We start from the raw sequence: 23,888 nt of genomic DNA on the forward strand, positions 1-23,888 counted from the left end.
AACGTTTACTGAGTGTTGTTAAAAGGAAAGGTCATGTAACACAGTGGTGAACATGCCCTTTCCCAACTACTTTGGCATGTGTTGCAGCCATGAAATTCTAAGTTAATTATTATTTGCAAAAAAACAACAACGTTTATGAGTTTGAACATCAAATATCTTGTCTTTGTAGTGCATTCAATTGAATATGGGTTGAAAAGGATTTGCAAATCATTGTATTCCGTTTATATTTACGTCTAACACAATTTCCCAACTCATGTGGAAACGGGGTTTGTAATGTTAATGATGATTTGATTAAATAAATGTTGTCCATGTACACGTGGTTAGTGTTTCTTATGGAGAACTGTGCTTCACTATACAAACTTGTCTAGGTTAAAACCCAATGAGGTGTGTAAATTGAGGTTTCCTTGTACGACACGTTACACAGCAGCTTGCACAAGGGAGGACATAAAAAAGTGTTGGATGGATGCAGGTATACTAGCAGGTTAATCACTGCATTCTGCATTCATCTTCCGAAGCCCCAGTGAGAAACATTATTCTGACTACTGCCAAAGATGAAGAAAAAGGGGAATACAAATTACCTCAACAGGCTGAAACCTATTTTCTTCGACTTCTTCTCGGTCTCCTCGGACTCCTCCGATTTTTTCTTCTCTTTTTCTTTTCCTTTGACTTTGTTCTTGTCCTTCTTCTTTACTTTCACTTTCTTTTTCTTGTCGGCTTTTGTCTTTTCCTCCATTAGGTCCCCCGCTCCTTGGCGCGATGAGCTGCTTGCCGGCGTTTCCCGTCCCGAACTCTGCTCCGATGCGTCTAAAAAGTCGAAACATAATAGAAGAATTCCATATTGTGTTTATAAGACAGCTGAGCTGTAATAACTAAAAAGTAGAGATGTCCGATAATGGCTTTTTTTTGCCGATATCCGATATTCCGATATTGTCCAACTCTTAATTACCGATTCCAAAATCAACCGATACCGATATATACAGTCGTGGAGTTAGCACATTATTATGCCTAATTTTGTTGTGATGCCCCGCTGGATGCATTAAACAATGTAACAAGGTTTTCCAAAAATAAATCAACTCAAGTTATGGAAAAAAATGCCAACATGGCACTGCCATATTTATTATTGAAGTCACAAAGTGCATTATTTTTTTTTTAACATGCCTCAAAACAGCAGCTTGGAAATTGGGACATGAGATAATCCTATTACCCACTACAACTATGGCAGGGGTCGGCAACCCGCGGCTCTAGAGCCGCATGCGGCTCTTTAGCGCCGCCCTAGTGGCTCTCTGGAGCTTTTTCAAAAATGTATGAAAAATGGAAAAAGATGAGGGGGAAAAAAAAACGTTTTTGTTTTAATATGGTTTCTGTAGGAGGACAAACATGACACAAACCTCCCTAATTGTTACAAAGCACACTGTTTATATTAAACATGCTTCACTGATTTGAGTATTTGGCGAGCGCCGTTTTGTTCTACTAATTTTGGTGGTCCTTGAACTCACCGTAGTTTGTTTACATGTATAACTTTCTCCGACTTTCTAGGACGTCTTTTATGCCACTTCTTTTTCTGTCTTATTTTGTCCACCAAACTTTTAACGTTGTGCATGAATGCACAAAGGTGAGTTTTGTTGATGTTATTGACTTGTGTGGAGTGCTAATCAGACATATTTGGTCACTGCATGACTGCAAGCTAATCGATGCTAACATGCTATTTAAGCTAGCTATATGTACATATTGCATCATTATGCCTCATCTGTAGCTATATTTGAGGTCATTTAGTTTCCTTTAAGTCATCTTAATTCAATTTATATCTCATGACACACTATCTGTATGTAATATGGCTTTTAATTTGTTGCGGCTCCAGACAAATGTGTTTTTGTATTTTTGGTCCAATATGGCTCTTTCAACATTTTGGGTTGCCGACCCCTGAACTATGGGAAGTACTATACTTTGACTTTCACAAAGTGCATTATTTTTTTAATTTTTTTAAACATGCCTCAAAACAACAGCTACAAAAACAATGAAGGTTGTATTCATCGTGTAGCTCCTCATGATTCTTGAAGAGGTGGGAGATCTAATTGCTCGTATTAAAGGAAGACGTCTTGGTTCCTCCTCGCATAACCAACTTTTTGCAGTCATTGCAAATTGCCCGAGACACTTTAAAATAATCCCAAACCATAGACATGGTGTCGTTAGTCACCGAGCGAGCTCGCTTGTTAGCCACGGCTACAGCACCGGCAACAACACACTCTTGTTGTTGTTATGCTTGGCTCGCGGCGGTTTGATGAGGTCATCAAGTGTCGCCAATAAACCTCTCATGCTGCAGTCGTCAACTTCTGTATTGTGTGTGGGAGAGGGGAGAGGGGAGGGGCTGCTGACTGGGAGACGCAACTACTCTGTACTGCTCCCTACGTCCGTGTTTTACCGGATATGTACCGTTCCGTACAGCGGCGTTTTAAAAAATCATTACTTTTACTTTTTGAAACCGATACCGATAATTTCCGGTATTACATTTCAAAGCATTTATCGGCCGATATTATCGGACATCTCTACTAAAAATCTCACGGACGATGCAGAGCCTGTAAACCTAAATGTTGACTGTTATTCACAGTCCTTATGTAAAACACGCAGGGTTTTTTTTTGTTCATGCATTCTAACTCGTAAAATGCGGCAAGTAAGAGGTGGCTAACAATGCAGCTCCTGGGAGTACACAATTCCGCCCTCTGAAATAAGATTTCCTGGCCTGAATATTAACCAAGTATTGTTATGATAAGCGATAACACAGACAAACTATTTTTAGCTGCGCCGTGATCGAAGAGAGCTAACTAGCTTATGCGAGAAGCTGGTTAACTTTGGCGAGAAAGACACAAAAAGACGCTCGTTTTGTAAACTCTTTGTAGGGGTTATGATTATTTCTTCATCTGAACAGGAAGATAAGAGTTTGTTTTATAATTTTCGTAGTTTGCATTTATTGTTTAGCACTTAGCAACACTGCTACATGATGCTTAGTGTTTCACTAAAGCCAAATCTATTTAGCACTCAGCTTCTAAAACATGTAGATCATCCTCCTTATATTCAGGCTCAAAAATATAAGGTTCTGGATCATCGTTCGTCCTCAAGTAGTTTTTGTTGTCTCTCATGAAGTCTGCCATGATTAGTAGTTGTGTTGTTGTTTTTGAAGGTAAAAGCAAACGTTGTGATGTGTTTGTGAAATTAATACGCTGCCGTATGCTTAAAATGAACAAAATTCGTAAATATCACATGCTATTATGAATGTGACGGCTACTACATTACATATATACTTACAATGCTTACCGTATTTTCCGCACTATTAGCCGCACCTAAAAACCACAAATTTACTCAAAAGCTGACAGTGCGGCTTTTAACCCGGTGCGCTTTATATATGGATTAATATTACGATTCATTTTCATAAAGTTTCGATCTCGCAACTTCGGTAAACAGCCGCCATCTTTTTTCCCGGTAGAACAGGAAGCGCTTCTTATTCTACGCAAGCAACCGCCAAGGTAAGCACCCGCCCCCATAGAACAGGAAGCGCTTCTTCTTCTACTGTAAGCAACCACCCGCCCGCGTAAAAGAAGAAAAAGCGCGCGGATATCACCGTACGTTTCATTTCCTTTGTGTGTTTACATCTGTAAAGACCACAAAATGGCTCCTACTAAGCGTCAGGAATCCGGTTCATGAAAAGACGCAATCTCTCCATCCACACACGGATTACTATTTCACAGCAACTGATATTCCTGTGAAACGCACTGTGGATACAACGGGAGCACGTACAGTGAATATTCGCACCACAGGGAATGAGAAGTCATCCTTCACTGTGGTTCTAGCTTGCCATGCTAATGGCCAGAAACTTCCACCCATGATGATATTCAAAAGGAAGACCTTGCCAAAAGAGACCTTTCCAGCCGGCGTCATCATAAAAAGCTAACTCGAAGGGATGGATGAAGAAGAGATGAGCGAGTGGTTAAGGTAAGTTTAAGTTTACGCGAAGAGGCCGGGTGGCTTTTTTCACGCAGCTCTGTCCATGTTGATATACGTATGTTTGTGATTGCACATTTGCGTACATTTTGGGAGTGAACAGAGTTGTTAGAACGCTGGTTTTTAATATATTATTAAAGTTTGACTGACCTATCTGACTGTTTTTTTGACATTCCTTTAGCGCAGTTAGATGCGGCTTACAACACCGGGCGGCTTGTAGGTGGACAAAGTTTTGAAATATGCCGTTCATTGAAGGCGCGGCTTTTAACCCAGGGCGCCTTATGGTGCGGAAAATACGGTAATTAATTCTTAATTCTTCTGGAATATATCCACATCTCATCAGTCATTATCCGAGTGAGAGTAGACATTGTACAGTAAGTGATTGTTTTATTATGTTTGTAGTTTGTATATCTTGTTCAGCACTTAGCAATACTGCTACATGATGCTTAGTGTTTCACTAAAGCTGGATCTGTTTAGCACAGCTTCCAAAACTTGTAGATCGTCCTCCTTATATTCAGGCTCAAAAATATAAGGTTCTGGATCATCAAGTAGTCTTTGTTGTCTCTCATGAAGTCCGCAATGATTAGTAGTTTTGTTGTTGTTTTTGAAGGTAAAATCAAACGTTTGTTAAATTAATACGCTGCCGTATGCTTAAAATGAGCAAAATTCGTAAATATTACATGTTATTATGAATGTGACGGCTACTACATTACATATATACTTACAATGCTTAATTAATTCTTAATTCTTCTGGAATATATCAACATCTCATCAGTCATTATCCCAGTGAGAGCAGACATTGTACAGTAAGTGATTGTTTTTTTATTTTCGTAGTTTGTATATCTTGTTCAGCACTTAGCAATACTGCTACATGATGCTTAGTGTTTCACTAAAGCCAAATCTATTTAGCACACAGCTTCCAAAACTTGTAGATCGTCCTCCTTATATTCAGGCTCAAAAATATAAGGTTCTGGATCATCATTCGTCCTCAAGTAGTCTTTGTTGTCTCTCATGAAGTCCGCAATGATTAGTAGTTTTGTTGTTGTTTTTGAAGGTAAAATCAAACGTTTGTTAAATTAATACGCTGCCGTATGCTTAAAACGAGCAAAATGCGTAAATATTACATGTTATTATGAATGTGACGGATACTACATTACATATATACCGTATTTTTCGGACTATAAGTCGCAGTTTTTTTCATAGTGCGATTTATATATGTTTTTTTCCTTCTTTATTATGCATTTTCGGCAGGTGCGACTTATACTCCGAAAAATACGGTACTTACAATGTGTGTATAAAACTATGATAATGGATTTTAGATGTTTTTTAGGACGCTTCATAGGCAAAATAGTGCTAACTAGCTTATGCTAGCTGCTGCATCGCCTCTGAGTTGGTGAAAGTGAATTCTAGATTATAAACCATGCCTCTCACCTGGATAGTAGAAGGTTGTGCACATAAACCGAGAAGTTGGTTAACTTTGACCTTCAATTTATACCCATGTTCCGGGGATTAAAGGCCTCACCTTTTCTCCTCCAAACATATTGCTGGGTATTGTGACCAAACAGCTCCATTTTGTTTCATCTGACATCACATGGACAAAGATAAGACCTTCTGGAGGAAAGTTCTGTGGTCAGATGAAACAAAAAATGTAGTTATTTGGCCACAATACCCAGCAAAATGTTATCAGGAGAAAAGGGGAGGCGTTTAATCCCAGGAACACCATACCTACCGTCAAGCATGGTGGTGGTAGTATTATGCTCTGGGCCTGTTTTGCTGCCAGTGGAACTGGTGCTTTACAGAGAGTAAATGGGACAATGAAAAAAGGAGGATTACCTCCAAATTCTTCCGGACAACCTAAAATCATCAGCCCGGAGGTTGGGTCTTGGGCATAGTTGGGTGTTCCAACAGGACAATGACCCCAAACAAACGTCAAAAGTGGTAAAGGAATGGCTAAATCAGGCTAGATTGAAGGTTTTAGATTGGCCTTCCCAAATTCAATCACTCATCAATCAATGTTTATTTATATAGCCCTTAATCACAAGTGTCTCAAAGGGCTGCACAAGCCACAACAACATCAGGGCAAGGAAAAACTCAACTGGCATTCATTTAAATGCCAGTTAGGGTGACAAACACGGGTTGAAAATACTAAGCACTAAACGTATAATATGTTAATTATCTGCTGTTAATTGCTATGTTATCATAACTGGAACTGTTCAGAAGTTATTAGGATGATGCAAAACAAACCTCAAATGTAAAATACTAAATAGTTTACTGCAGGAATATTTTTCATGCTCCATATAGTGTTTTTAAAAAAAAAAAATGTTTATGTTAGCTTTTTTCATGTCCTGACTTAAACGTGTGGACAATGCTGAAGAAACAAGTCCATATCAGAAAACCAACAAATTTAGCTGAACTGCACCAATTTTGTCAAGAGGAGTGGTCAAAAAATCAACCGGAAGCTTGTGGATGGCTACCAAAAGCGCCTTATTGCAGTGAAACTTGCCAAGGGACATGTAAGCAAATATTAAAGGCAAACTAAAATGCGATTTTCTTATTTAAACGGGGATAGCAGGTCCATTCTATGTGTCATACTTGATCATTTCGCGATATTGCCATATTTTTGCTGAAAGGATTTAGTAGAGAACATCGACGATAAAGTTTGCAACTTTTGGTCGCTGATAAAAAAAAGCCTTGCCTGTACCGGAAGTAGCAGACGAGTAGCGTGACGTCACAGGTTGTGGAGCTCCTCACATCTGCACATTGTTTACAATCATGGCCACCAGCAGCGAGAGCGATTCGGACCGAGAAAGCGACGATTTCCCCATTAATTTGAGCGAGGATGAAAGATTTGTGGATGAGGAAAGTGAGAGTGAAGGACTAGAGGGCAGTGGGAGCGATTCAGATAGGGAAGATGCTGTGAGAGGCGACTAAAACAGTAAATAAACACAAGACGTATATATACTCTATTAGCCACAACACAACCAGGCTTATATTTAATATGCCACAAATTAATCCCGCATAACAAACACCTCCCCCCTCTCGTCCATATAACCCGCCAATACAACTCAAACACCTGCACAACACACTCAATCCCACAGCCCAAAGTACCGTTCACCTCCCCAAAGTTCATACAGCATAGGGCTGGGCGATATGACTAAAAAATGTATCACGATATAAGTGTTTCATATCAGTCGATATCGATAATTATTGATAAAAAAAAAAAAAAACTTTTCTAAATAAAGACCAGGAGAAAAAAGGCTGAATTTAAATACTTTTATTTTAAATATAAGTAGGTAGCATGTCCTCCGCTAATTGATCCACCACAGCATCCGTTATTTCTTTATAATGTTTTGAATTTTTGTGGTATGGCACTGCTGCCGAGTACCTCTCGATGGTGGTCTGTTGTTGCCGCTTCGGTGCTGTTCCACTTGCACCGGCTGATGTAGATGGTTGTGACTGTTTGATACAGCGGGTGAGAGCGGCTCAGGTGGTAAAATAAGTTTGTCGTGTTCCCAGACTTGGTCGGGACGACGACCTTGCAAAGTTTGCAGACAGTATTACTCTGATTCGTATCGGACTTAAAAAAATCCAAAATACTGCCAAACTGGTGACGTGACGTTTCCTTTTTTATTTACAATTTCCTCTCGTGCTGCCGCGCTCATATTCCCGTTTTGTTTGACTCCTCGTCATCAGCTCGCCGTTGTTGCTTTTTTTTTTTTTTTTTTCTCCTGTTAGCATTTCCCAGAATGCCTTGCGGTTCAGGCTCGGCCGTGATAGGTTGAGAGGCCAAAGCCCTTCCTCTGCCTACACCCCCCAGAATGCCGTGCGGTTCCGGCTCGGCATTTCTTCCTATTTTTTTTCTAACAGAACTCAGTGAAATTATCGAACGTTCTATCGACCCCATTTTCTATTGATATTGATCACATGTCTATCGCGATATATATTGTTATTGTTTTATCGCCCAGCCCTAATACAGCACATATATTTCCCCAAAGTCCCCAAAGTTACGTACGTGACATGCACATAGCGGCACGCACGTACGGGCAAGCGATCAAATGTTTGGAAGCCGCAGCTGCATGCGTACTCACGGTACCGCGTCTGCGCATCTAACTCAAAGTCCTCCTGGTAACATACCTGCCAACTTTTGAAATCAGAAAAATCTAGTAGCCAGGGTCCAGGGGCCGCAGGCCCCGGTAGGTCCAGGACAAAGTCCTGGTGGGGGGTTCAGGCTTCGCCCCCCGACGCAAAATGATTATTAGCATTCAGACAGGTTAAAATGTTGCTAAAACCATCACTTTTCTATCAGTCACAGTGACTTTTCAAAACAAAAATATTACAGCAAAAATCATATGGGTTGATTGACATGTTTATTCTGTAAGCTAACTTCAATAGTTTGAAATTATTTTGACAGTTAATGCCAGTTATCCTGTCAACCTTTCACAAGACTTCAATTTGTTAATTGAAAGTATAAACAGTATAAACACTTTTTACAGTAAACAAATGGTAAAACAGTACTAAACAATTCCATTTAAAAAAAAATTGGTGTCATTATTAACTTTCTGTCCAAGCTTGTATAATCTACTGCCTTGTTCAATTGTAAAAAATATTCTGTGCCTAAAATTCACATTTCTATCACAATTATCATACTGTAAACATGGTAAGCTAACTTCATTAAAATTAATAGTCCTGTCAATAGCATGGAATTACAATTCAAATGTAGTTTTTTTGTAAGCCTTTCAAAAGAATTCAAAATATGAAAAATTAATGAAAATTAATTTAAGCCATCAGACACTTGAAAAGTGGCACATCACATCTCTAATGTAATCATTTTAACTTTTCAACAGAAATAGCACTGCAAAAATATTAAGGACATACTTCTGTATTTTGGTAGTTATGCTGTCAACATTTAACAAGATTTCTTCAACTTGGACTTGAAAGCATAAATAGTATAAACACTTTTAACAGTATAACAGTACTAAACAATTCCAATAGATAACATTGGTGTCATTACCTTTTTGTGGCTAAAATCCGAAAAACGTTGAAAGTTTTCCACTTGTATCGCTAGCAACGGCATTAGACTTGTGTTTTTTTGTCCCAACGTGGTCTTTTACATCGCTAATTCCTCCGTGTCCGATCGAAAAATCTTGTCTGCACAAGGTGCAATTCGCGTAGTTTTCACCCTTTTTGGAACGGATAATTATTCCCGGATAGGCTTTTGAATATTCTTCACGGAATGACTGCAGTTTTCTTTTCGGTTTAAGACTCGTTTGCGATTTTTCTCCGGCTGATTCCATGATCGTTCGCTCGTTTGGAAACAATGGCAACAGGTGCCTCGTGCTTGGCAGCGGTGCTATAAATAGCCTCGCGCATTTTTAAAAAATATTTGTTTTTAATTAATGAAAAACCGTATTTTTTTATCACTGCAACCGTAACCCGGAATAGGTTGATGAAAACCGTACTAATTACGGGAAAACCGGAGTAGTTGGCAGGTATGTGGTAAGAGTCTCTGTTGTCCCAGTTCTCCACAGGCCAATGGTAAAGCTTGACTGTCATCTTCCGGGAATGTAAACAATGAAACACCCGGCTGTGTTTGTGTTGCTGCAGCCGGTCCGCAATACACCGCTTCCCACCTACAGCTTTCTTCTTTGCTGTCTCCATTGTTCATTGAACAAATTGCAAAAGATTCACCAGCACAGATGTCCAGAATACTGTGGAATTTTGCGATGAAAACAGACGACTTAATAGCGTGGCCACCATGCTGTCCCAAAATGTTATCCACAATCCGTGACGTCACGCGCTGACGTCATCATACCGAGACGTTTTCAGCAGGATATTGCGCGCAAAATTTAAAATTGCACTTTAGTATTGGCATGTGTTGCAATGTTAAGATTTCATCATTGATATATAAAGTATCAGACTGCGTGGTCGGTAGTAGTGGGTTTCTGTAGGCCTTTAACATTGCTGTATGTATACTTTTGACCCAGCAGATTTGCTCACATTTTCAGTAGACCCATAATAAATTCATAAAAGAACCAAACTTCATGAATGTTTTTTTGAGACCAACAAGTATGTGCTCCAATCACTCTATCACAAAAAAATAAGAGTTATAGAAATTACTGGAAACTCAACACAGCCATGACATTATGTTCTTTACAAGTGTATGTAAACTATATATGTGTTTGCATTTCCAGTCGTCCGTCACAGCTACGGCGCATTTAACAATGGCCAAGTTAAACATTTTCACCGAACTCGAGAACACTTTGGAGAACTGTTCTCTGTCAATTAACAGCAGCTTGCAAAAAGTTTTGGACAATTAGAAGCACGGTGAGAGACGGAGGCCGGCGCGTGTGCGCGGTGTTGACGTGCCCTATTAGTGGCATCCTGTGTGTGGTGTAGTGATCTGAAACAGGCAGTCTCATTACTCTGCTGCTGACTGATAAGAGTTTGCTGCTAATAACACTACTGGGAATTGAGCCACGCCTCTCAGCGAAAGCAAACCGAGCAGAGAGTATTTAGCTCCTGAATAAATATTTAATAGCCTGGCCAAATATTGAATCAAATGGTGAAGGGCAGTCGGCTGCATTGCTTTATACTGTTTGTCTCCACAGCATCGTGGTAGGAATCTAGCAGGACAAAAATGCAGATAGATAGTGCATGGGTGAAGGCAAGTTGGAAAGGTGGTGGAAACATAACACTATTTCAACTAAGTATCAGTAATATACAAACCCCGTTTCCATATGAGTTGGGAAATTGGATGTAAATATAAACGGAATACAATGATTTGCAAATCATTTTCAACCCATATTCAATTGAATGCACTACAAAGACAACATATTTGATGTTCAAACTCATAAACTTTATGGTTTTTTTTGCAAATAATAATTAACTTAGAATTTCATGGCTGCAACACGTGCCAAAGTAGTTGGGAAAGGGCATGTTCACCACTGTGTTACATGGCCTTTGCTTTTAACAACACTCAGTAAACGTTTGGGAACTGAGGAGACACATTTTTTAAGCTTCTCAGGTGGAATTCTTTCCCATTCTTGCTTGATGTACAGCTTAAGTTGTTCAACAGTCCGGGGGTCTCCGTTGTGCTATTTTAGGCTTCATAATGCGCCACACATTTTCAATGGGAGACAGGTCTAGACTACAGGCAGGCCAGTCTAGTACCCGCACTTTTACTACGTTGATGTAACACGTGTCTTGCTGAAATAAGCAGGGGCGTCCATGGTAACGTTGCTTGGATGGCAACATATGTTGCTCCAAAACCTGTATGTACCTTTCAGCATTAATGGCGCCTTCACAGATGTGTAAGTTACCCATGTCTTGAGCACTAATACACCCCCATACCATCACAGATGCTGGCTTTTCAACTTTGCGCCTATAACAATCCGGATGGTTCTTTTCCTCTTTGGTCCGGAGGACACGACGTCCACAGTTTCCAAAAACAATTTGAAATGTGGACTCGTCAGACCCCAGAACACTTTTCCACTTTGTATCAGTCCATCTTAGATGAGCTCAGGCCCCAGCGAAGTCGACGGCGTTTCTGGGTGTTGTTGATAAACGGTTTTCGCCTTGCATAGGAGAGTTTTAACTTGCACTTACAGATGTAGCGACCAACTGTAGTTACTGACAGTGGGTTTCTGAAGTGTTCCTGAGCCCACGTGGTGATATCCTTTACACACTGATGTCGCTTGTTGATGCAGTACAACCTGAGGGATCGAAGGTCTTAGCTGCTTACGTGCAGTGATTTCTCCAGATTCTCTGAACCCTTTGATGATATTACGGACCGTAGATGGTGAAATCCCTAAATTCCTTGCAATAGCTGGTTGAGAAAGGTTTTTCTTAAACTGTTCAACAATTTGCTCACGCATTTGTTGACAAAGTGGTGACCCTCGCCCCATCCTTGTTTGTGAATGACTGAGTATTTCATGGAATCTACTTTTATACCCAATCATGGCACCCACCTGTTCCCAATTAGCCTGCACACCTGTGGGATGTTCCAAATAAGTGTTTGATGAGCATTCCTCAACTTTATCAGTATTTATTGCCACCTTTCCCAACTTCTTTGTCACGTGTTGCTGGCATCAAATTCTAAAGTTAATGATTATTTGCAAAAAAAACCCCATCAAATATGTTGTCTTTGTAGCATATTCAACTGAATATGGGTTGAAAATGATTTGCAAATCATTGTATTCCGTTTATATTTACATCTAACACAATTTCCCAACTCATATGGAAACGGGGTTTGTACAAAAAAAAAAGAGTTTTAAGGAAATGGACGATAATGCAACATTGCACAAAGTAGGTGTCCAGCTTCTAAAATGTAGTAATGAGCAGTACGAATATGAAAAAAAAAATGCTGACTTGCAGATAGGTCAAAAAGAAAGGAACTTAAAATGTGTGTTTTTTGGTTGGTTTTTTTGCAAAGCTTGGCACACTTTACATTTTAATGGTCAATTAAAAGAGCGGCGGGTTTCTGGTTGGAACCAACGTTCATCCATCCCAGTCTCCAACGCCACCCACACTGGTGTGTGAATGTTGGCAAAGTGGTGGTCGTAGAGGCCCGTTGGCCCATCTTTCCCTCAGTCTAAGCCAATATTGAAATCACGATTATTAATGAAGATTATTTACTGGTAAGTATAAAATATTGTATTGCCCTTGTGAAAACGAAAAAAAAAAAACAGTGTGAACTTGGCTTACATTTCAAAATGCACTAATAAAAAGACTTTATTGATAATGAAATAAAATGTACAAAAGACTAAGGGCTCACTAAAATAAATATGCCATTGCAAAGTGCGATCATAAAGACCACCTTCATTGTACTGCCCACAGTATTACCCTATTTTCCGAACTATAAATGAATTATTGACGTTTTTAAATTGAAATTACTTCACATCAAATATTCCACTTTTAAAATACGTTTTGGGGAAAATAATGCGTATTTTGTGTTTTTGCCATAAAAAACTGAGGTTTCACAAAAAAGACATAAAAAAAACAAACAAACAAAAAACATGTATTGACAGAGAGACCTGAAGTTGATCTACAGATTCACTGTAAGCGTTGAATAAAAACTAAATACATGACTTATTTTTAACATTCTTATTACTGGGACCCTTTTGGGTCCCCCAGACCAAATTTGAGGGGAGCCCTAAAGGTAAAAAAAAAATAAAAAAAAATCTATATGTTGTATTAGTTTTGAAAAAACTTATAATCGAAGGATACATCTGAAGTTGATCTAGAAACTTAAGTGTTGAAAGTAGATAAAATATGCATGACAAATTTGTATCACTTTTATAAGTGAGGCCCTTTTGGATCCCCAATAATTTTATTGGAATAAAAAAATAAAATAAAACTGTCAATGTTAAAAATAAATAAATGAATAAAAATGATTGTGATGGATTATTGATGTTTTTAAAATCAAATTACTTCACATTAAAAATTCAATTTTCAAAATAAGTTTTTGGGAAAATAATGCATATTTTGTGTTTTTGCCATAAAACAACAGGGGTTTTGCAAAAAAGGCATAAAAAAACAAACATTTGTATCGACAGATAGACTTGAAGTTGATATATAGAAGTGTTCAATAAAAAAAAAAATATGACTTATATATGACGAGACTAAATTTGAGGGCCCTAAAGGTAAAAAAAAATCTACCCTATTTTCCGGACTATAAGGTGCACTTAAAGTCCTTTTTTCCCATCAAAACTCGACAGTGCGCCTTATAACCCGGTGCGCCTAATGTATCATCATTCTGGTTTTGCTTACTGACCTCAAAGCTATTTTATTTGGTACATAGTGAAATGATAAGTGTGACCAGTAGATGGCAGTCACACATAAGAGATACGTGTAGACTGCAATATGACTCAAGCAAACAACACCAACATTTTATATGTTCCATTGAAAATATATAAAATTACACACGGCGCTCAAAAATCTATCAAAATGTTTTAGTACGACTTTGGTAAGCTATGAAGCCACACCGCTTGATGGATTGTCGGCACATTAAACATATGAGTATTATTATGGTGTGTGTATAAGGTAAGACATATTATCTGGCGAAGTTATGCAAACGCAACTTCTCTTACCTGGTACCTGCTGATTTGTATTTGGGATCTGCATAAGTCCTGAAAAATTGCGCGAGTCCGCCTTTGTAGTCTGTGCTGACACCGTAGTCTTCTTTTTCTTTATCTTCTTGTTATGGGACATGCATCCTAATTTCTAATATAAAGTAGTGTAAAGTTCTTACTTATATCTGTCAGCAAACTCGCCATGAGAGCGCTAAAACATACCGGTTAAGTGAGTTTACATTATTCACCCAAGGAACTTTAGTTATTATAGTTACGGTTAAGACGTTTTTTCACGGGACACATTTCTGGCCTTGTTGTTGCACTAGTGAGCCACGGATGAGGAGATGCTGCTCCGTTATTGATTGAAGTAAAGTCATTAAAACAGTTAATGCCATCTTTTGACACTTCTTCGACTCCCGTCCTTGCACGCTACACATCTACAACAAAGATGGCGGGGAGAAGACGCCGCCGAAGGTGAGCCACATAAATAAGACCGCCCAAAAAACAGAAAGCGACTTGAAGATGATCTGTAAAACATCATCTATGCAACATTTTGACCAAAGAACCACCATTACATGTTATGTAGAGCAGTGTTTTTCAACCTTTTTTGAGCCAAGGCACATTTTTTTCATAAAAAAAATACGGAGGCACACCACCAGCAGAAAAGGTTAAAAAATTAACCTCCACCAGGTTGTCGTGCCTTATTTTGAGTTTGTTGTTGTTTCCTGTGTAGTGCTTTAGTTCCTGTCTTGCGCTGTTATTTTGGTGACCCTTCCTGTTTTGTTGGTGTTCTCCTGTAGCAGCTTCACGCCTTCCTTTGAGCGCTATTGCCCGCCCCTGCTTTGTTTTCGCAATCAAGACTATCTAAGTTGTGCGTGCGCTATCCTTCTTTGTGGGGACATTGTTGATTGTCATGTCATGTACGGGATGTGCTTTGTGGACGCCGTATTTGCTCCACGCGCTGTAAGTTTTTGCTGTCGTCCAGCATTCTGTTTTTGTTGACTTTGTAGCCAGTTCAGTTTTACTTTTGTTTTACATAGCCATCCCTATGCTTCAGTGCCTTTTCCTAGCGGGACTTGCCTTTTGTTGATTTTTGGTTTAAGCGTTACATACCTTTTTACCTGCACGCTGTCTCCCGCTGTGCTCTGCCTATTGGGATCACGACAAACCATCCTCGACGCGTTCCGACTTCTACAAAGCAATGAACTACCTGCTGCCACCTACTGATATGGAGTATTACATGGTTACCCTGCCAAGCTCTACACAGCACAGGCACTAGACAACGGCACATTATTATGACTATTGATTTGCAAAAAATATTTTTTGGACCAATTAGGTGAAGTTGCATAATTTCCCACGGCACACCAGGCAATATATCACAGTGGTTGAAAATCACTGATGTAGACCACAAGGAAGTGTTTTACATTTAGAAAAATATATATATATATGACTCCTTAACCGATCGAAAATAGACCATTCATTGGCAGTGCGCCTTATAATCCGGTGCGCCCTATGGTTCGTAAAAAACGGTAATAGGAGAAATATCTTTGGCCAAATAAAACGTTATTACGTCCGTTATTTTGGCGAGTCTTTGAGAGGTCCCTCGGTGCAAGGTCGATGTTACCGTCTGTATTTTGGGCGCCCCTGCTTTTGTAGGCTGTTCGTCGGGGCTTCACAGCACGGGCAAACCACGGCGGTTGAGAAAAGAAGAAAAGTGTTGTTAACGTGTCTAAGCTACTTCATAATTTGTTTGAACGTGCTCGCTCCGCCGAGCAAATTGTTGGAGCGTTTGTTGTTGGTTTATATGCACGGGAGCATTTCCGGGTTTCCAGCGGGAGTGCCCAGAGTCGGTTTTTTTTTTTATAGATTATAAACTAAGGAAATACATCCCTGGACACAGGAGAACTTTAGTCATGACCAATGTATGATCCTGTAACTACTTGGTATTGGGTCCACACCCAAATTTGTGGTATCACCCAAAACCATACTTGCCAACCTTGAGACCTCCGATTTCGGGAGGTGGGGGGAGGGGGTGGGGGTGTGCGTGGTCGGGGGCGTGGTTGGGGGCGTGGCTAAAAGGGGAGGAGTATATTTACAGCTAGAATTCACCAAGTCAAGTATTTCATATATATATATATATATATATATAAGAAATACTTGACGTTCAGTGAATTCTAGCTATATATATATATATATATATATATATATATATATATAAAATAAATACTTGAATTTCAGTGTTCATTTATTTACACATATACACACACGTAACACTCATCTACTCATTGTTGAGTTAAGGGTTGAATTGTCCATCCTTGTTCTATTCTCTGTCACTATTTTTCGAACCATGCTGAACACCCTCTCTGACATTGCTTTGTGGCACACACAAAAGTGCTTTCATCAAATGCACTAGATGGCAGTATTGTTTTGTTTAAGAGTGTCACAACATTGCTGTTTACGGCAGACGAACTGCTTTACGGTATACAAAAAAGTGACTGCTGTTGTTGTGTGTTGTTGCCATGCTGGGAGGACGTTAATGAAACTGCCTAACAATAAACCCACATTAGAAACCAAGAACTCGCCCTCCATCATTCTAGAGTTATAACGTGATTGGGCAGGTACGCTTTTTTATATTGTGGAGGACCTGAGTCCGCTTGAATTTCGGGAGATTTTCGGGAGAAAATTTGTCCCGGGAGGTTTTCGGGAGAGGCGCTGAATTTCGGGAGTCTCCCGGAAAATCCGGGAGGGTTGGCAAGTATGCCCAAAATGTATGTAAATTATCCAAACAACAGAAGAAGAATAACATGTTAAAACAGAATTCAAGCTGATATTGACAGTAGAATAATAATCAATTTTACATTGTGTACATTTGTTGATTTGTTATAAACTGTTATTCATAGACTTTAAACTCATGGTGGGATTGCAGGATTTTGATTTCAACTCGTGCAAACGTACTTCCAGTTACCTGAACGCCAGACTCACCGTCATCATCTTCAGGCGGCCCATCGTAGGATTTGTCAATCGCCGCCCTGAAGCTCTCGTTGCAACCCCTCCCTCGGATCATATTCGGCCGAGGACGGTGGAAAGGCAGGAGCTCGCTTTTCCTGCTGACCTCTGACATAGCCGTCTGCAGACTCTCCAACGAACAGGACTTCTTCAAGCCGAGAGAAGGGCCGAGTCCGTCGGCGCTCGGTTGATCTAAAGAAAGAACACAATGCGGTATATGAGGCACTTTTAAACTAATTACTCAAATGCCAATATTTTATAAAGTGGTGTGCAGTGTTTATAAGGGGGCGGGGTCTGCGCGTGGCCAGCCAGGCATATGTCGGCGGTCAATTTCAAGTTGATTGTGATGTAAAAAAGGAATGTGGTCAGATTTGAGCGTTTACACTTATACATCGAAATTTATTCATGCGTACGATAAGTTTTCTGGATTTACAGTCGTGGTCAAACCAAAACGTCACTGTGGAGTTATTGAGTCTGTTTAGGTCAGGGGTGCTCATTACGTCGATCGCGATCTACCGGTCGATCTCGGAGGGTGTGTCGGTCGATCACCAGCCAGGCATTAAAAAAATAGTCCTAAAAATGAGCGATCATAAATCTTCACTATGACGTCACTTTCGTCACTTGATTGACATTCACGGCACCCGAGGGTCTTCTGAGATGACACTGGCTGCTGCCAGCTCATTAAAATTGCCGACTGGAAGGCGAGAAACACTTTATTTCAACAAACTCTGGCGCCGTACCTGTCGTCAAAACTCCAAAGACCGACTGCACAGTTGCACAATAAAAGCTCTGCTTCATCCTGCCTGCGCTACCAAAATAAGAGTCTCAGAAAGCTGGCGTGCACAAGCTAGCAAGCTACGGAGTTTGCCGACAATGTATTTCTTGTAAAGTGTATACAAAGGAGTACGGAAGCTGGACAAATAAGATGCCAAAAACCAACCACTTTCATGTGGTATTGGACAGAAAGGAGGACTTTTTTTCTCCTCCATTCGAAAATGCGGACCTTATCAGCACCACTGTCTGATTCCAATCAATGCAAGTCATCAGAATCAGGTAATACACCAACTTATATTCTTGTCTTCATGAAAGAAAGGAATCTATATGTGTTAAACATGCTTGTATTATCTTTAACCACCTTTAACTTGTTAACAATATTAACTATATGTGTTAAACATGCTTGTATTATCTTTAAACACCTTTAAGTTGTTAACAATATTAACTATATGTGTTAAACATGCTTGTATTATCTTTAACCACCTTTAAGTTGTTAACAATATTAACTATATGTGTTAAACATGCTTGTTTTATCTTTAACCACCTTTAACTTGTTAACAATATTAACTATATGTGTTAAACATGCTTGTTTTATCTTTAACCACCTTTAAATTGTTAACAATAATAACTATTTGTGTTAAACATGCTTGTATTATTTTTAACCACCTTTAACTTGTTAACAATATTAACTATATGTGTTAAACATGCTTGCATTATCTTTAAACACCTTTAACTTGTTAACAATATTAACTATATGTATTAAACATACTTGTATTATCATTAAACACCTTTAATGTATTAACAATATTAACTATATGTGTTAAACATGCTTGCATTATCATTAAACACCTTTAACTTGTTAACAAAAACATATATTTCATAAATAAGTAAACATAAATTATATATATGAATGAGGTAGATCCCCACGACTTGATCAATTGAAAAGTAGCTCGCCTGCAGAAAAAGTGTGAGCACCCCTGGTTTCGGTGATTGGAGATCTAGCTTCCGCAGCTAGTGGGTCCATGACGATGACTTCTGTTTTGTTTGATCAGCCGCTTTACTGCCGTGTTACAGGCACCATTTGGAAACAATTCAGGTTTGTAAATAAACATTTACAAAATATTTCTGTGTAAATAACTCATTTCGTAACGTATATATCTGCGGCTTATAGTCCGGTGCAGCTAATACAGTATATGTAAAGTATTGTTTTCTTTTTGTATTGTTTCAGTTTCAAAAATTCGTCGGTAAATTCAGCAAAATGTCCCCGTGGAGACATTTTAATAACTGAATTTTGATGAATTGTGCAAAGAGAAAAATGCATCGTGATGACAACAGGAGGAGACTAAGCTTAAACATACTTAAAAGGTACTGTATATCAGAGTTGAGTTGAGTTGTCGAAAAATGGATAATTGTCAATAGGGATGGGTACCATTCACATTTGTACCGATACGGTACCGATTCCGGGTACCTAGGAAGTGGATTTATTGAGTTATTGAGCCTGTTTAGCTGATTGGAGAGCTACCTTCCACAGCGAGTGGGTCTATGATGATGACTTCTGTTTTGTTGGATCAGCCGTTTTACTGCCATGTTACAGGCACCGTTTGGAAACAATTAAGGTTTGTAAATAAACAAATTACAAAATCTTTTTGTGTAAATAACTGATATATCTGCGGCTTATAGTCCGGTGCGGCTAATATATGGAATAATATTGTTTTCTTCTAAAACTTACTCGGTTCATCCGGATTGTTATAAGCGCAAAGTTGAAATGCCAGTATCTGTGATGGTATGGGGGTGTATTAGTGCCCAAGGCATGGGTAACTTACACATCTGTGAAGGTGTGAAAGGTGGAGCAACATATGTAGCCATCCAAGCAACGTTATCAAGGACGCCCCTGCTTATTTCAGCAAGACAATGCCAAGTCACGTGTTACAACAGCGTGGCTTCATAGTAAAAGAGTGCAGGTACTAGACTGGCCTGCCTGTAGTCCAGACCTGTCTCCCATTGAAAATGTGCGGCGCATTATGAAGCCTAAAATACCACAACGGAGACCCCCGGACTGTTGAACAACTTAAGCTGTACATCAAGCAAGAATGGGAACTAATTCCACCTGAAAAGCTTCAAAAATGTGTCTCCTCAGTTCCCAAACGTTTACTGAGTGTTGTTAAAAGGAAAGGCCATGTAACACAGTGGTAAAAATGCCCCTGTACCAACTGTTTTGCAATGTGTTGCTGCCATTAAATTCTAATTAATGATTATTTGCAAAGAATAAATCAAAAAAAAATTCAGTTCGAACATTAAATACACTATATTGCCAAAAGTATTTGGCCACCTGCCTTTACTCACATATGAACTTGAAGTGCCATCCCATGGAATTGTCCAAAATGTTTTGGTATCCTGGAGCATTCAAAGTTCCTTTCACCGGAACTAAGGGGCCAAGCCCAACTCCTGGAAAAACAACCCCACACCATAATTCCTCCTCCACCAAATTCCACACTCGGCGCAATGCAGTACCAAATGTAGCGTTCTCCTGGCAACCTCCAAACCCAGACTGCTCCATCAGATTGCCAGATGGAAAAGTGTGATTCATCACTCCAGAGAAGGCGTGTCCACCTCTCTAGAGTCCAGTGGCGACGTGCTTTACACCACTGCATCCGACCCTTTGCATTGGACTTGGTGATGTATGGCTTAGATGCAGCTGCTCGGCCTTGGAAACCCATTCCATGAAGCTCTCTGCGTACTGTAGGTGGGCTAATTGGAAGGTCACATGAAGTTTGGAGCTCTGTAGCAACTGACCGTGCAGAAAGTCTTTGCACTATGCGCTTCAGCATCCGCTGACCCCTCTCTGTCAGTTTACGTAGCCTACCACTTGGTGGCTGAGTTGCTGTTGTTCCCAAACTCTTCCCTTTTCCTATAATAAAGTTGATTTTGGAATATTTAGGAGCGAGGAAATTTCACAACTGGATTTGTTGCACAGGTGGCATCCTGTGACAGTTCCACGCTGGAAATCACCCATTATTTCACAAATGTTTGTAGAAACAGTCTCCATGCCTAAGTGCTTGATTTTATACACCTGGGCCAAGTGATTAAGACACCTGATTCTCGTCATTTGGATGGGTCGCCAAATACTTTTGGCAATATTGTGTATCTTGTCTTTGCAGCCTATTCAATTAAATATACCGTATTTTTCGGACTATATGTCGCAGGTTTTGTCATAGTTTGGAGCGACTTATGTGTGAAATTATGAACACATTAGCGTAAAATATCAAACAATATTATTTATCTCATTCACGTAAGAGACTAGACGTATAAGATTTCATGGGATTTAGCGATTAGGAGTGACAGATTGTTTGGTAAACGTATAGCATGTTCTATATGTTATAGTTATTTGAATGACTCTTACCAAAATATGTTACGTTAACATACCAGGCACGTTCTCAGTTGGTTATTTATGCCTCATATAACGTACACTTATTCAGCCTGTTGTTCACTATTCTTTATTTATTTTAAATTGCCTTTCAAATGTCTATTCTTGGTGTTGGCATTTATCAGATAAATTTCCCCCAAAAATGCGACTTATATATGTTTTTTTCCTTCTTTATTATGCATTTTCGGCAGGTGCGACTTATACTCCGGTGCGACTTATACTCCGAAAAATGCGGTAAGTTGAAAAGGATTTGCAAATCATTGTATTCTGTTGTTATTTACGATTTACACAACGTGTCAACTTCACTGGTTTTGGGGTTTTGTATACCGGTGTGCTCTATAATACGATAAATGTATGGATATACACTGTATAAAGCATGTACCGTATTTTTCTGGACAATAAGTCGCAGTTTTTTTCATAGTTTGGCCGGGCTCCAGTGAGACTTATATATGTTTTTTTCTTTTTTTATTATGCATTTTCGGCAGGTCATACTTGCCAACCCTCCCGGATTTTCCGGGAGACTCCCGAAATTCAGCGCCTCTTCCGAAAACCTCTCGGGACAAATTTTCTCCCGAAAATCTCCCGAAATTCAGGCGGACCTGGAGGCCACGCCCCCTCCAGCTCCATGCAGACCTGGAGGGTCCGCATGGAGCAATGTTGTTGTAATATATTGAGTTGGAGGCAATAACCAGGCGAGGTGATGAAGTACGTCTCTTTACTGTAGACTTCAGAACAGACTCACACACTTGACGTCAGGTGCGCAACACCACGTAAATCGTTGGCCAACCAAAAAGTAACCCCAGTACGCTATTGCCAACATTCACCAGGCGATGGCAACAGACAAACATAGATCACTCTATTACATTCCTCCCCTTTTAGAATTGTAGAAGTTACTCAAAATAAATAAACAACCCAACCAAAAAATGCAGCAGCTCAATTAAAAAACTGTACTTAAGCCACATTCTTTTTTATTTTTAGTACTGAACTCTTAACCCTCATTTGTAAACAATAACATGCTTATTATACAAACAGTATTTGTACATCTTTAACACAGATTTTTATACTGTCTTCAGAGATTCAGTTTTTTTTGGTGGTACTCGAAACCTTTCTGGGTACCTGCGGATCACTGGTGGGGTTTTTGTTGTGGGTGATCTGGGTTCTGATGATGGCAACTCAGCAGCCCTTGAATCTGGTTCAATGATGAGACTAGTTTGTGTCTGACTCACTGATGGTCCTGATGATGGAACTGAAACAGCACTGTCCAGTTGTACTGATGGCACATTTTGTGCAACTGGTGAAGACTAGATAACAGGCAGTCTCTCCATGTTTTCTCGCCATGGTAACATGTGATCCACATGCACTGTGGCTGTCTCTGTCCCTCTTGATATATATATATATATATATATATATATATATATATATATATATATATATATATATATATATATATATATATATATTAGAGATGCGCGGATAGGCAATTATTTCATCCGCAACCGCATCAGAAAGTCGTCAACCATCCGCCATCCACCCGATGTAACATTTGATCAGAACCGCACCCGCCCGCACCCGCCCGTTGTTATATATCTAATATAGACGATGCAAGGCATTAGTGCGGTTATAAAGCTTTTGCCTGTTAAAGAAAGGAGACTGATCCAATGCAGCACAGACATTCGCGTGCCACGCTGTCACGACCCAGACGCACACCAGTGCGCAATCATATGGGAGCCACGCTGAGCGCACCTCCAAGCGCGTCTCGCTGCCGGCGACGGCCGGGTATGGGCCCGACGCTCCAGCGCCATCCATTTTCAGGGCTAGTTGATTCGGCAGGTGGGTTGTTACACACTCCTTAGCGGGTTCCGACTTCCATGGCCACCGTCCTGCTGTCTATATCAACCAGGGTGAGCCCCACCCCTTTCGTGAGCGCACTGCGCGCGGAGTGACCCCTGTTACGCGCCTCCGGCAACAGGGGTGGCGGCGGGCAGGTAAGCTGCGTGGGCGGAGCGCGCGGAGTGACCCCTGTTACGAGCCCCCGGCCACGAGGGTGGCGGGCAGGTAAGCTGCTTACCTGCTGCGCGTGACGCCCGGCCGCGGCGAAGGCGGACAAGGCGGGGTGTCGGTGCGGTGGGCGCGGTGGTGACCCTGGACATGCGTCGGGCCCGTTCTCGCGGATCGCCTCAGCTACGGCTCCCGGTGGGGCCCTCTCGGGGGAAGGGGCCTCGGTCCCGGACCCCGGCGAGGCGTCCCTTCTCCGCTCCGTAAAAGTGTCCATCTCTTTTTTTTTTTTTTCTTCTGTTGTGGCATATGCTGCAGGTGCCTGCTCGTTTTTCGTATGTGGGTAACAACATTTAACTATGTATATATATTTACCAATTGGTTTAACTGCCACCCGCCTGAATCTATTTAAAATCTAATTTTTTTTTATTTCAACCACCCGACCCGACCCAACCCGCGGATAAAATCTAATTTTAAAAATCTAATCCGCGGACTCCGCGGTTGTGCCCGCAAACCGCGCATCTCTAATATATATATATATATATATAAGAAAATACTTCATTTTCAGTAAATTCTAGCTATATATATATATATATATATATATATATATATATATATATTTATTT

General features: G+C 40.1%; 1 protein-coding gene across 3 annotated transcripts in view; it reads right to left on the minus strand.

Moving 5' to 3' along the window:
• pard3bb (par-3 family cell polarity regulator beta b) overlaps window positions 1–23,888 on the minus strand; it is a 432,163-nt gene that overhangs the window by 188,075 nt on the left and 220,200 nt on the right. For all 3 annotated transcript variants that reach the window (XM_061926590.1, XM_061926589.1, XM_061926591.1), the window contains 2 exons: window positions 17,046–17,261; window positions 579–804 (listed from right to left, as the gene is read on the minus strand). In XM_061926590.1, the coding sequence (XP_061782574.1) occupies window positions 579–804; window positions 17,046–17,261 (442 nt within the window). The remainder of the gene's footprint in view (window positions 1–578; window positions 805–17,045; window positions 17,262–23,888) is intronic.

This window comes from Nerophis lumbriciformis, linkage group LG31 (assembly GCF_033978685.3).
Source record: "Nerophis lumbriciformis linkage group LG31, RoL_Nlum_v2.1, whole genome shotgun sequence".
NCBI lineage: Eukaryota > Metazoa > Chordata > Actinopteri > Syngnathiformes > Syngnathidae > Nerophis > Nerophis lumbriciformis.